The sequence below is a fragment of the Mandrillus leucophaeus genome, unplaced genomic scaffold, assembly GCF_000951045.1.
Source record: "Mandrillus leucophaeus isolate KB7577 unplaced genomic scaffold, Mleu.le_1.0 Scaffold101, whole genome shotgun sequence".
Classification (NCBI taxonomy): domain Eukaryota; kingdom Metazoa; phylum Chordata; class Mammalia; order Primates; family Cercopithecidae; genus Mandrillus; species Mandrillus leucophaeus.
The window spans coordinates 1,332,040-1,345,913 of NW_012098210.1; the positions used below are offsets into that span (position 1 = coordinate 1,332,040).

Genomic DNA, 13,874 nt, shown 5'->3' on the forward strand with positions numbered 1-13,874 from the left:
CACCGTGCCCGGCCAACTTCTTTCTTCATATATTTTTTACTTTTAAAATTCTCCCCCTTTTTATCTTTTTCTTGTAATTATCATTATGTTTTTTAATTGTGATTCTCTTTTAATTTTAGTGATTCAATTTTAATATAGTTTTCCCTTATTTATTTTTTTTTTTTTTGCAGTATTCTGTTACCAGTATTCTGGGTTTTTCTAATTTTTGTTTATATTGTTTTGTGACCTGTATTTTCTTAACATCTTTCAGTCTTCTGTTTTTGAATACTGATTATAATTTTTTTAACTGTTTTGTATAACTTACTTTTTGGTGCGTTTTCATTATCTGAAAGGATTTTAATCTACTTCTTGTTCTCTTTTCCTTGTAATAATTTTGTATGGGATTTGACCTAGAAAAAAACTTTTCTGCTGTTCATTTTCATATAAAATTAGTTTTGCTGAAGTTTTAGTGAGCCATGGTTCAGGAAAACTTTCCTAATTTAACAGAGCTCTCTCTTCCACTGTTTTTGTGAAGTCTTCAAAATATATGGTGGCTTGCTTTCTGAGAGCTCCTGCCTCTCATCCCTTTTCTACTTTTTATCTAGACCTTCCCATTCCTTTCTCTATATTCCCCCTGTCTGCTTAATTTCAATTCTGTTCTCAGAATAGTCTCCTTCATGTTGTGCCCTGTCCTATTAGGGAGCTTGACTGATCAATTTCAAAAGTTCAAGAGGCCCAGGCTGTTTTAGCTCATCTCCAGATTAACCAAGAATGACCTTGCACTCACCTATTATTGGACTGAGCAGAGTTCCTCACAGTTTCAGCTGCTGTTCTCTGATTGTTCCACTATGCTTTTCATTGAGTACCTATTAGCCATTTTGACATCCTCCTGTTCTCAAATTCACTGGACACCCCACTGTTTTCTCTTGGCCTTCTCTCATCCAAACATGAATTCTGTAAGAACTTGTGGCTGTTGGTAATTTGTATTGTATTGTAACCACTTGTATTTAAGGATTCATTAGGACATCTAACTTTGATGTCTATGTGATTTTTCTTTTATTATTTAATTGCTTCATCCAGTTTTACATGAGAATTCATGTAAAAATTTTTTGAATCTCAGGGAGATTCAAAAATCATGTTGTAGCTATCATTATCTTCCCAGAACTCCAAGTTATTATTTTTAGTATGAAGATGCATTCATCATGAAAACCATCATTTTCTCTTAGGATAAAGTCCTAGATGGCTTTCCCTGACTTACCTTCCCAGTTGTACCTTTATTTTTCTTTATTATTATTATTTGAGATGAAGTCACGCTCTGTCATCCAGGCTGGAATGCAGTGACACGATTTCAGTTCACTGCAACCTCCACCTCCTGAGTTCAAGTGATTCTCTTGCCTCAGCCTCCCAAGTAGCTGGGACTATAGGCACGCACCACAATACCTGGCTAATTTTTATATTTTTAGTAGAGACAAGGTTTTGCCATGTTGGCCAGGCTGGTCTCAAACTCCTGACCCCAGGTGATCCACCTGCCTCAGCTTCCCAAAGTGCTGGGATTACAGGCATGACCCACCACACCTAGCCACCAATTGTACCTTTAGTCACTCTTCCCATCTTCACTAAACTGCAGCAACATTGGCCTCTATTCTGCTGAGATGCTTTCTCACACACTCTCATCTCTCTTGAATAATTTCAGGTATGAGTTTAAATGTTATATCCTTATTTCTATTGTATACTTAATGTACTTACCCTTTGCAGCATTTTTACCTTTGTAATGATTATGTAATGATTAACTCATTATGGAATTATTTACATCAACTTTAAGTCCTTGTGGGCAGAGTGTGTATGACTTTTTATTCTTTGTTGCATCTTTAGAATTTGGCACAGTGACTCACACATAGTAAGTGCTTAATAAATGAGAGATGGAGGAAAGACAAAGGAGATAACTATTAACTGAATACCTACAATAGACCTCTATATGCATTATTTATGCCTCATAGCACCATGGCAGGATAGGCACCCTTAGTCCTAGTTTTTGCATAAATATCTGAGGACCAGAAAATTTAAGACACACACTTACTAGCAACGGAGTCAGGATTAGGACCCAGTACCTGTCTGGCTCTGAGTCTCTCTCTGGGGCCTCATTCCTGATTACCTAAACTTACCTCTAACCTACTCTGGATCAGTGCAGGTGGACATCAACTCAGGCACTCCCAACAGTGGATTAGAGGCCCCAGTGTAGCTCCTGACCTGGTCAGAATGGGTTTAAGATATGGAAAGACAGGGACTTTGGGGGCCCCTCTGTAGGATGGGAGAACTGAGGAATAGAGTAAGAAGGGAAAAATGTCCCTTCCACAAAGCCTCACTGGGTCACTGAGCTGTGAGAAGGACTCAAAAGATGCCCAAGATGAATTCTAGTCTTAAGAGGATTGCAGTTTCCTTAGGACGCAGGCTTGACAAGAATAAACCAAAGCACAAACAACAGTAGGCAGGAATACCATGATCAAATAAGATGTTTTAGGTTACAGATAGAACTGTCCATGAGAGCTGAAGAGGTAGTGGAATTTTGTGGCAGAGAAGGGAATTAGGCTGAGCATTACACAAACATATAACGAAGGGCAGTGGTAGATATGGGGCAGTGATGGCTCTCCAGGTAAGAACTATATGGACATTATGGAGATGATGAGAAACCAAGCCAAGGGTTGGTGTGAGAGAGAGTGGGAGAGTCAGGACAAGCCTAGAAGAGCTGACCAACTTGCAATTTGGTCAACAGTTCAGAGATTTACTTTCCACTGGGTGAGCAGTTATTTTTTGTTTGTTTTTTGTTTTTGTTTTTGTTTTTTTGAGATGGAGTCTTGCTCTGCCGCCCAGGCTGGAGTGCAGTGGCACGATCTCACCTCACTGTAGTCTCCGCCTCCCGGGTTCAAGCAATCCTCCTGCCTCAGCCTCCTGAGTAGCTGGGATTACAGGTGCATGCCACCATGCCCAGCTAATTTTTTGTATTTTTACTACAGATGGGGTTGAACCATGTTAGCCAGGATCTCCTGGCTATCTCTTGACCTCATGATCCACCTGCCTTGGCCTCCCAAAGTGTTGGGATTACAGGCGTGAGCCACCGCACCCAGCCAGGTGAGCAGTTTTAATTGCAGAGAGATGTCCTATTGTGGTCAGATTCAGTCATATGAGTCGGTATTCTCCCAAAACTGGAGCCAAAATTGAGTGCTTGATGCTTACCATGCTCTGGGATAGTAGATTTACATATATTATCTCTTCTGATTCTCACCACAAGGACTGTCATCACAATTTTACCCATGAAGAAACAAGAAGGACAGAGAAGTGATGTAACTTTTCCTAAGTTACAAAGACAGCAAGTGTTAGAGCTGGGGCTTAAACCCAGAGAGCTGACTCCAAATGCACACTCTCTCTATTTTGGTTTGTTTGTTTGTTTATTTTGAGACAGAGTCTCACTCTGCCACCCAGGCTGGAGTGCAGTGGCACAATCTTGGCTCCCTGCAACCTCCACTTCCCAGGTTCAAGCGATTCTTAAGCCTCAGCCTTCCGAGTAGCGGGGACTACAGGCACCCGCCACCATGCCTGGCTAAGTTTTGTATTTTTAGGAGAGATGGGGTTTTACCATGTTAGCCAGGATGCTCTCAATCTCTTGACCTCGTGATCCACCTGCCTCAGTCTCCCAAAGTGCTGGGATTACAGGCGTGAGCCACCGAGCCTGGTCAGAAAGTGTTATTTTCATCAATACTAATAACAACAACCATGATAGCATCTGGTCACACAGCAATTATGATATGCAAGCACAGGCCAACTGCTCAGGGCATGTTGATGCCTTTGCCAGGGTCACACCACAAGCTATATAGACCCCAAGGCATCTCCAGGGGCAGCGGAGAGGGCAGCAGAGAAGTGGAGATCGATGGCCATGGGAGTGCAGGGATGGCGGCCAAACAAGTATAATGTTGATGACACAACCTAGGCTTTCCTGATTCCTCAGGTAGAGATCGTGATGTCCCTGCTTGGAATGTTTTGTCCCCCTCTGTTTGAAACCATCGCTCTCCTAGAGAATTACCACCCACGCACTGGACTGAAGTGGCAGCTGGGACGCATCTTTGCACTCTTCCTGGGGAACCTCTACACGTTTCTCTTGGCCCTGATGGATGATGTCCACCTCAAGGTAAAAACCACAACGCCCTCCACCCCACTGCAATTCCTGGTGCCCATAATATTTTCTTTTTTAATATAATAATTTCATTATATATAATTCATATTAATTAAATAAATATAAATTCAGAAAAATAAAATAAAAAAAAAACTCCTCAGAATCTATGACCCAAAGATGACCATTGTTAACCTTTTCCTATTGTTTTTTACTGTCTTCTTCTCTGGTTGTATTTTTTCATACCATATACATGTCATTTGATACCTTAATATTTTATCTTCAGCCTTTTCCACACTGTTTCAGAGCTGCCATAAATGACTAACAGCCAAGTAATTGTCCTCTAAGGTGCTATGTCATGACTTAACCATTCATCAATGCTCACCACACAATTATGGAGCACCCACAATGGCAGGCCCTGGGGTAGAGCAGACAGGAAGACACAGTCCTGTCCCAAGTGTGTTCACACTCTGGGCCAGGAGACAGACTTCATTACAGCACTCTGTGGGATGTGCATCAGTAGGGGTAAGCCCAGGGCAGCATGGCAGCGCACAGGAGAAGCTCCAGATCCCACACCCTGGGAACCTTAGCAGACATTGAAAAAGGCAGAGGGAACAGCTGGGTCAACAGGGAACTAGATGATGGCTGAACAATGGAGTGGAGCAGAAGAGTGAAAAAAATAGAGCAAGGGAGGGCCTGATGATGCTGATGCCCCTCTTCTCCATCTCTTCCCTCCTTATTATTGAGTTGTAGGAACTTTTTCCTGATGCTAACAGAAAATTGTTCTAAGCATGGAAGTGACTGAATCTGGCCCTAACCTCCCCTCCCGGCTCATCTCTGGCTTCCCTCCTACCCAGGAGACTGCTCTACTCTCCTGAGCCTCACATTTCTGCCACAGGGCAAAATTCTCTCTTGCCTCTCTCTCTACCCCTCTCCTCATGTTTGATTGGTTGACTAATCCTCCTTGAGGTTTTGGCCCAGATGTCACCACCTCCAGGAAGTCTTTTGTGGCCCCCACTGTGTGATGTGGATGCTCCTTCTCCCAGAGATAATTTCCCACAGCTCGTATCGCTCTGTTCTGTAATTGCCTGTTCATCTCCATCATTTACTAGACTCTAACCTTTCTGAGCAAAGCTCCACTTCTCTTGGTCACTCCTGTATCACCACTACTTTATATGTACAGAAGAAACCCTGAATAAATTATTTTCAAGAGAATAATGAATGACTGGATAAATACATGAATGGATGGATGAATGCCTGGATGGATGGATGGATGGATGGATGGATGGATGGATGGATGGATGGATAGACAAATGGATGGATGGACAGACAGATAGTGACTTAGGGTAGAAGATACCTTCATGGGAAAGACCCAAAGACTACAGCCTCTCCTGTACATATTGAAAGCCTGTGGAGGGAATTTCTGGAAGGACTCTGTCCAGGGGTAGAGCAGAAGCTAGATGGTAGGGTTGTGGCATTTGCTCGCTTTCATTGTTCTTATAGAAACAGTTGGACCATCCCTGGCTCCTTCCTACCCGACACCTCCATCTTCTCTTCTAGCTTGCTAATGAAGAGACAATAAAGAACATCACTCACTGGACTCTGTTTAACTATTATAACTCTTCTGGTCGGAATGAGAGTGTCCCCCGACCACCACTGCACCCTGCAGATGTGCCCCGGGGTTCTTGCTGGGAGACAGCTGTGGGCATTGTGAGTAGTCATGCTCTCTCTGAAAAGGTGACCCCTGTTCTTGGTTCTTTGTTATTTCCTCCTTGATGTTTCCATTTGCAGAATAAACCTGAAAACTTACCAGCTGTTCATCCAGCAAACATTTCATAATCATCTTGGAAGAAATAAAATTACCAAAGCAGATCCTGTGCCCCCCAGGAACTCCAAATCTCTTTGGTATCTCAAAGGTTGTGATGGTGTCTGGTAGATATTTTCAATTTTTCCAGAAAAATAGTAAATTATATCTATTCTACAAATGCAGAGAAAGCTTTGTCCTTCAGTTTTTGGTCCTTCTTCTATGTGCCTCTGTGCAAAACCTGTTTTATTTTCTCTATATATCAAAAAGAGAGAGAGAGAGAAATCCGACTAGCAGGAGGTGAAAAAAGCTAGGCATTGTCCCCAGTGACTGATGGTCACATTTAATCTTAGTGGGGGCAGCTGGCACTTCAGAATAAGTGGAGAAGCAAGGCCTTCGGGTCCTAGTGATGCTGACTACGATGCATTGGGCATAGCCAATTTAACAGGCAATTTATATACATAATTACTAAGTTTCCCAACTTAGTAATTTGTTGGTATCAATATCAGATTGAGAATGATATCAGTATCAGCTTCAAGAGGTTCAGAGATTATTCCAAAGCCATACAATTGGTAATCTGTCGTGTTGGGACCTAAATTTAGCATTTTCCAGAGCCAGGGGTCGCCTCTCTTCACACACAAAGAATCAGAGGGTCACAGAGACAAAGTCAGGTGGGTGGGAGAGAGTTTATGAGACTCTCAACGAACTCTCAGGGAGGGTGGAAGAAGTGGGCAAGGTCTCCAACCGCCCCCTCTTCCTATGTTTCTCTGCAGGAATTCATGAGGCTGACGGTGTCCGACATGCTGGTAACGTACATCACCATCCTGCTGGGGGACTTCCTACGGGCTTGTTTTGTGCGGTTCATGAACTACTGCTGGTGCTGGGACTTGGAGGCTGGATTTGTAGGTCACCACTTCAAGGACATTCTGCTCAAAGGAATTTCAACCATCCTCTTTGATACTTATAGCGAGATGCATTCTTGGGCATTTCATTTCTTTGGAGGCTTAATGCCAGTCTCTGCTCTGTGGAGTAGTAAAGTGTTTAATTTGTTTTGCCTTTAAGGGTCTTATTTGCCTTCATAGGGGAAACTGCTTTTTCCCAATGTAATGAACAATGTGACCTTCTATTCTAGGAAATGGAGGCATCTGGTCTAGGGGAAAGTGGACCACATGCTCCAGTATTGAGTCAATGGTTGATAAGGAATTGCACCTGAGCAGCCTCAACTCTCACTAGGGAGGCTGAAATCTGACAGTGGAGGCGAATATTTTGGGAAGTCCTGGAACACACCAAGAATGCAATAACCACTGGTCCTGTCTTCTATATGATGCTTTGAGAAACCTCCTTTGACTCGTATTCCCTTATAGCCCTCTTCTCCACCTACCTGGTAAATGTGTGTCATTTCCTCTCAGTAGTGGCCTTCTATGCTCTGGCAGAACCTCTGGCTCAGACACCTGTGCTGGACGTGTCTCTTCCACGACACCTCACTGGCCCAGCCTACAGTCACTGGTGTGCATGTAAGTTACCTACCTCTTACCTGAGCTCCTGGTGAGAGGCTCCATAGGATGTTGACCTGTGTAGCCCTCATCCTGGCCTGGCCCAGGTAAGGGCCCCAGTACAGGTTTCTGTCACATTTTTTTTTTCTTTCAGTCATCAGTCTCAGTTATAAACAAGTCTGCTGAGCTCCTCAGCAGCCAGGAAAGCTTCATAATCTTGTCTGAGAACAAAGATGAAAGAACTTTGTGCTCAAAGAGGATGACATCTTTGATAGAAAGACACAATATTACTAAGAGGTCATTGTTCTTAAATTTGTTTGTAAGATCACCACGATTTCCAAATAATACTAAAGTTAATTTGAAAAATAAGCATGTGAGAATATCCAGAAAAAATATTTAAAAAGAAGAATAAGGCCAGGTATGGTGGCTCACACCTGTAATCCTAGCACTTTGGGAGGCCAAAGCAGGAGAATTGCTTGAGTCCAGGAGTTCAAGACCAGCCTGGGCAATCTAGCAAGACCCTATCTCTACAAAAAATAAAAAAATTAGCTGGGTGTGGTGGTGCATGCCTGTAGTCCCAGCTACTCAGGAGGCTAAGGCAGGAGGATCCCTTGATCCCTTGATCCCTTGATCACACCACTGCATTCCAGCCTGGGCAACAGAGTGAGGCCCTGTCTCAAAAAATAAAGAAAAAAATAAAAAGAAGACTAAAAGGAACTAGACTTACCATAATACTAAAGCATATGATAAAGCTATAATAACCAAAACTGGTACTAGAAAATAGACCAACATGTCAATGGAACAGAATAGAAAGTCCAGAAATAGATACTATCTATATAGGCCTTTAGTTTATGATAAAGGGAGACTTTCAAATGCACTGGAGGGAAAGGATTTTATTAAAATATATATAAATTATATAAAAATGTGGGAGACTATATCCCTCATTCATCTCACCTAGATTAATTGTAGGTGAATCAAAGTCTTAAACATCAAAAAAATGAAAATATAAGTTTCTAAAAGAAAGCATGTACAAACTTAGAATCTTGAAGCGAGGATGATTTGTCTAAGCAGGACATGAAACCCAGTAGACAAGTGTTTTTTTAACATTTTAAAATATTAAAATTAAAATTTTGGGTCCAGGTACAGTGGCTCACACCTGTAGTCCCAGCACTTTGGGAGGCTGAGGCAGGTGGATCACTTGAGGTCAGGAATTCAAGACCAGCCTGGCCAGCATGGTGAAACCCCGTAATCGCTTGAACCAGGAGGCAGAGGTTGCAGTGAGCCGAGATCGTGCCACTGCACTGCAGCCTGAGTGACAGAGTGAGACTCCATCTCAATAAATAAATATCCAAGACTTCACCCCCATGGATTTAGCGTATGCATGTTTTGTCCTTCCATCCACGCGTGCTGGCCCTTCCTTTGTCTCTTTCCTAACTTCCCATCTCTCCTTCTTGTGTTCTCATTTCCCTTTATCTCCATTTCTGGAAGACGAATTAGGATGTGGGCTTTAGCATGCTTCATGAGGACCCTCATATCCTCAGTGCTCACAGATTTTATGTTCTTTCAAATATTGGACAAATCACGAAAACTGAAAATCAGTTAGGCTGAAAATGTGAACCAAGCTGGGCACTTTCCTTTCCACGAACTGCTCTCAGACTGGAGGAAGAAGAGAAGGAGAAAGAACAGTTGGAAGGATGATTTGGTTTTTGTTTGATTTTAAGCTTTCTTTTCTTTTGACTCCTCATTTAATTATTTGCATTTCATTATTTATTAGATTTCTCCTTGATTATAATTTCAAGGTATATTTCCGATTAAAACATGATAAAATGTTCTCTTAGAGGCAAGGGTCTTCCCAAAAACACACTGTCAGCCTGCAAGTCCTGAAAGACAGAAACTCTCACTTTTTTTTTTTTAACTGAAACAGGCATTTTAAAAGTTTCAGCTTTGAGAATGTCAAATTTTTTCGTTAAAAGTTGAAAACATATTAAAGAAACAGAGTGCTAAATCTAAGGTTCTTCTCTAGTTACCAGAGCAAGCTCTTTGGGATGGAATGGCCTTGGCTTGGCCAGTTGGTTAGTAGTAGGGTTTGGCTGAATTCATCCAACATGCTTTCTTTTTTTTTTTCTCTCTCTCTCCCTCCCTCCCTCTCTAGCCTTCATACGCTGAGTTTGATATTAGTGGAAATGTGCTGGGTTTAATCTTCAACCAAGGAATGATCTGGTGAGTTATCCATTTCATCTGGTGATCGCCTCATCCAAGGAGTCAAAAAACCGGAGTCCAAGACTTTGCAACTTAACTAGTTGGAAGAGGCTGGATAAGTCATCTTGCCTCTCTGAACTCCCCTCTTTCACAAGAAAAATCCAGAGCAGGACTAGATGAGAAGCAGGACAGTTTCTGGCCCACCCATATGCTACCATAGAAGTAGAGAGAAAGGGAGAGACGGGGGGGTAGGGGAGAAAAGGAAAAGAAAGGAAGGCAGGAGAGAAGGAGAAGAGGGAAGAAAAAGGGAGGAAGGAAAGAAGACAAAGGAAAGGGAAAAGGAAGGAGTAAAGAAGAGACGAGGAAAGGAAAACAAAGAAGGAGGGAGAGAGAAAAGAAGGAAGAGAAGGTGGAAGGTAAATGAACTACGGAACTCCCTCCTTTGAAAAGCGACTTTGAGGAGGTACATGACTTTAGGTAAAGACTTTCAAGGTGCCAAGGGCTTGCTGCAAGCCACTGTCCAATTCTCTTAATTGAAGGACTTCAAATACTCTTCTGAGCAGCAATGCTGTTTTATGGAAACCAAGGAGAAACAGGCAGGAGACAGTATAATTTGCTAGATGCCTGGGAGCGAAGCAGTGGTAAAATCCTGGCCAGAACGTAAGCCAGGAATGCTCGGAGTGCCTCCCTCTCCTGAGGACTACATGGTTCTGGCTTGATGATCAATATTCTGGTTAAATGGGAGGTCCCTTACCTGGGGACTTGCCAGGAAAGCAGCTGAGCCTCATGCCCCTAACCCATCCGTCGCATTTCCTTCTATCACCTTTCCCTTGCCTTCCCTGCTGTCCAGCCAACCAGGTGTTCGGTTTCTGCCCTTCCAGGATGGGCTCCTTCTATGCTCCAGGCCTGGTGGGCATTAACGTGCTGCGCCTGCTGACCTCCATGTACTTCCAGTGCTGGGCAGTGATGAGCAGCAACGTACCCCATGAACGCGTGTTCAAAGCCTCCCGATCCAACAACTTCTACATGGGCCTCCTGCTGCTGGTGCTCTTCCTCAGCCTCCTGCCAGTGGCCTACACCATCATGTCCCTCCCACCCTCCTTTGACTGCGGGCCGTTCAGGTGCAGAGTCTCAGTTGCCCAGGAGCACCTCTCCTCCCGAGGCAGTCTGCTCAGAGGGCCTTGGCCCAGAATTCCAGTTCTAGTTTCATGCCAACTTGTAAAAGGCCATGGAGCTTTGAGTGAATCATCGATGTTATGCAAGAGCATTTTCTGCCAGGATGGAAATGTTCTGTTGTTCTGTGTCTGTGCTATTCATTTCTTTTTTTTTTTTTTTTTTTTTTTTGAGACGGAGTCTCCCTCTGTCACCCAGGCTGGAGTGCAGTGGCGCGATCTCAGCTCAGCTCACTGCAAGCCCCGCCTCCCAGGTTCACGGCATTCTCCTGCCTCAGCCTCCCAAGTAGCTGGGACTACAGGCGCCCGCCACCATGCCTGGCTAATTTTTTGTATTTTTAGTAGAGATGGGGTTTCACCATCTTAACCAGAATGGTCTCGATCTCCTGACCTCGTGATCTACCTGCCTCGGCCTCCCAAAGTGCTGGGATTACAGGCGGGAGCCACCACGCCCAGCCTGTGCTGTTAATTACAGTAGCCACCAGCCACCTGTGGCTGTGGAATGATTGAAATAAGGAATTAAGAAAATGAATTTCTCATGTATTTATTTTTCTAATTTATTTATTAATTTTTAATTGATAGTTGTATATATTTTGGGGTACATGTGATATTTGGATACGTGTATACAATGTATAATGATCAAATCAGGGTAACTGGGATATCTGTCACATCAAACATTATCTTTTTAAAAATTGTTTTTAACCGAGTCTCACTCTGTCACCCAGGCTGGAGTGCAGTGGTGCGATCTCAGCTTACCGCAACCTCCGCCTCTCGGGTTCAAGTGATTCTTGTGCCTCTGCCTCCCAAGTAGCTGGGACTACAGGCACACACCATGATGCCCAACTAATTTTTGTATTTTTGGTAGAGACGGGGTTTCACCATGTGGCCCAGACTGGTCTCAAACTCCTGGCCTCAAACAATACACTTGCCTCGGCCTCCCAAAGTGCTAGGATTACAGGCATGAGCCACAGTGCCTGGCCTAAACATTTATCTTTTCTTTGTGTTGGGAACTTTGAAATCATACAATAAATTATTGTAAACTGTCATCTCCCTGCTGTGCTATGGAACACTGGGACTTCTTCCCTCTCTCTAACTGTATATTTGTACCAGTTAACCAACCGTACTTCATCTCCGCTCCTCTCTATCCTTCCCAGCCTCTGGTCACCTCATTCTACTCTCTACCTCCATGAGATCCACTTTTTTAGCTCCCACATGTAAGAACATGCAATATTTGTCTTTCTGTGCCTAGCTTATTTCACTTAACATAATTACTTCCTGTTCCATCCATGTTGCTACATGACAAGATTTCATTCTTATTTTAATTTCAATTAAAATAACCACACATGGCTAATGGCTACCATATTTGACAGCACAGTTCTACCCTTTTAACACATAGATAACTTACTACCTGGGATTAGTTTACCACAGGATAAGTAACAGTAGATATTCTGAGGATGAATTACCATACACTTACACGTGCCATTTAAATGTGAAGCAGCTGCAGTGGACTCTTGCCCAACCTCAACTGAGCTCTCTGCTTTCTAGAGCATTGGCCTGAGGGTTCAAGATATAAGTCAAGCTAGTTAGGAGACTGGATATTGTATAAAAGGACAAATAGTTATGTAAGGAGGTAGATCAAGAAATAATGTGTATCTACTGTTCTCTTTCCAAATGAATGACCTTCTGAAAACAAAGCCCTCTGCTGACTCCATAAAGAGAGGTTCTGTAGTTAAAGCAGTTTGGGACATACTGCCCCTTCTGTCTGTCATTATCTCACTTAGAAATGCTCGATGCACACTCCTTTGTTAAAGGCTCTGAAGAATCATGTAATGAGGTAACATCTGTAAGCTAGTGTCTCCATCCTTATTGACCACAGAACCCTTTCTGCATGGATCACTCATCCAGGGCTGGAAATAGGGTGAGGCAGGTGAATGACGCCCTACACTGCACATGAGCAACCCTGAGGGCATTACTTCCTTAAATTGTGCACTCAGGGCCTCACCTGTCTCACTCTAGTCCCAACCCTGCCTACCAATGAGGAGAAACACTGTTCCGTGAAAGGGTTGTATATGCAAAACAGCCCCTAAATGCCCAAAGAGCCTAGAATCCAAAGGAGGAAGGAGACAAATGCAGTTTGTCAGCTTTGAGTGATTTATTAGGGGTAACTTACAGACAGAAGTATGGTCGCAAGCAGCCGCAAGACAAGTAGATCTCCACACCTCAATCCCCCAGGCCCAGGGCTTATATCTTGGGGAAAGTATGCGTGCTCTGGAAGGAATGCGTAGGTGGCTCTGAACATCACAGCCTATGATTTCTGCAGCAGCATCAAGGGTTGTTTTGGAGGAAACTTACAGGGAACAAGGGTTCCTACATAAAGAGTTATACATCTGCTAGACATGTGGGAGGCACTCCCAGACTCAGGGTTAGTTAGAAGTTACAAGGCAGATTAGCATGTAAAATAAAGTCACTCATGTCCCCCACAAACACACTTTGAGAAATGCTGATCTGCTTCTTCTCAGTTCATAAGGAACTTACCTAAATAAAGACCTGTGATAGTTGGACCCCAGGGATGTTAGCAGGAGTGTTCCAGCAGGGTGTGATCTGGAAAACAGGGTTCACACAGAAGGAGGGGATCAGTCTAGAACAGAAGGAACGTGCTGGACTGCAGGCGGCCTGAGATGCCAGGCTGAAGGGAAAACTGCATGGAAGAAGCCTCTGTTGGCTTCTTCCTAAGCAAGGTTTGGAGGGCTGGGCCCTGGGTGCAAATGCCAGCACCTCTTTTCTCAGTTTCCCATCTGTCACTGGGTAGGAGGTCAGCAGGGACAACTATACTATGATAAGAACCATCTCCTACAGTCGTATGGAAAGCTGAACTTATAAGAAAGGAACTTGGCTAGCCATGTATGGTGGTACGTGCCTGTAGTCCCAGCGACTTGGGAGGCTGAGGTGGGAGGATTGCTGGAGCCCAGGAGGTGGAAGTTATAATAAGCTATGATTGCACCACTGCACTCCAGCCCAGGCAGCATAGCAAGGCTCTGCTTCAAAAGAGAGAAGAGAAGAAGAGA

The 13,874-nt window shown here is 43.6% G+C and overlaps 1 protein-coding gene across 1 annotated transcript in view; it reads left to right on the forward strand.

Annotated features, from left to right (window-relative positions):
* The window catches only part of TMC2 (transmembrane channel-like 2), a 110,430-nt gene that overhangs the window by 73,855 nt on the left and 22,701 nt on the right, over positions 1–13,874 (forward strand). Inside the window, exons 12-16 of the mRNA XM_011974575.1 lie at positions 3,980–4,159; positions 5,702–5,851; positions 6,719–6,847; positions 9,591–9,658; positions 10,519–10,758. Of these exons, the coding sequence (XP_011829965.1) occupies positions 3,980–4,159; positions 5,702–5,851; positions 6,719–6,847; positions 9,591–9,658; positions 10,519–10,758 (767 nt within the window). The remainder of the gene's footprint in view (positions 1–3,979; positions 4,160–5,701; positions 5,852–6,718; positions 6,848–9,590; positions 9,659–10,518; positions 10,759–13,874) is intronic.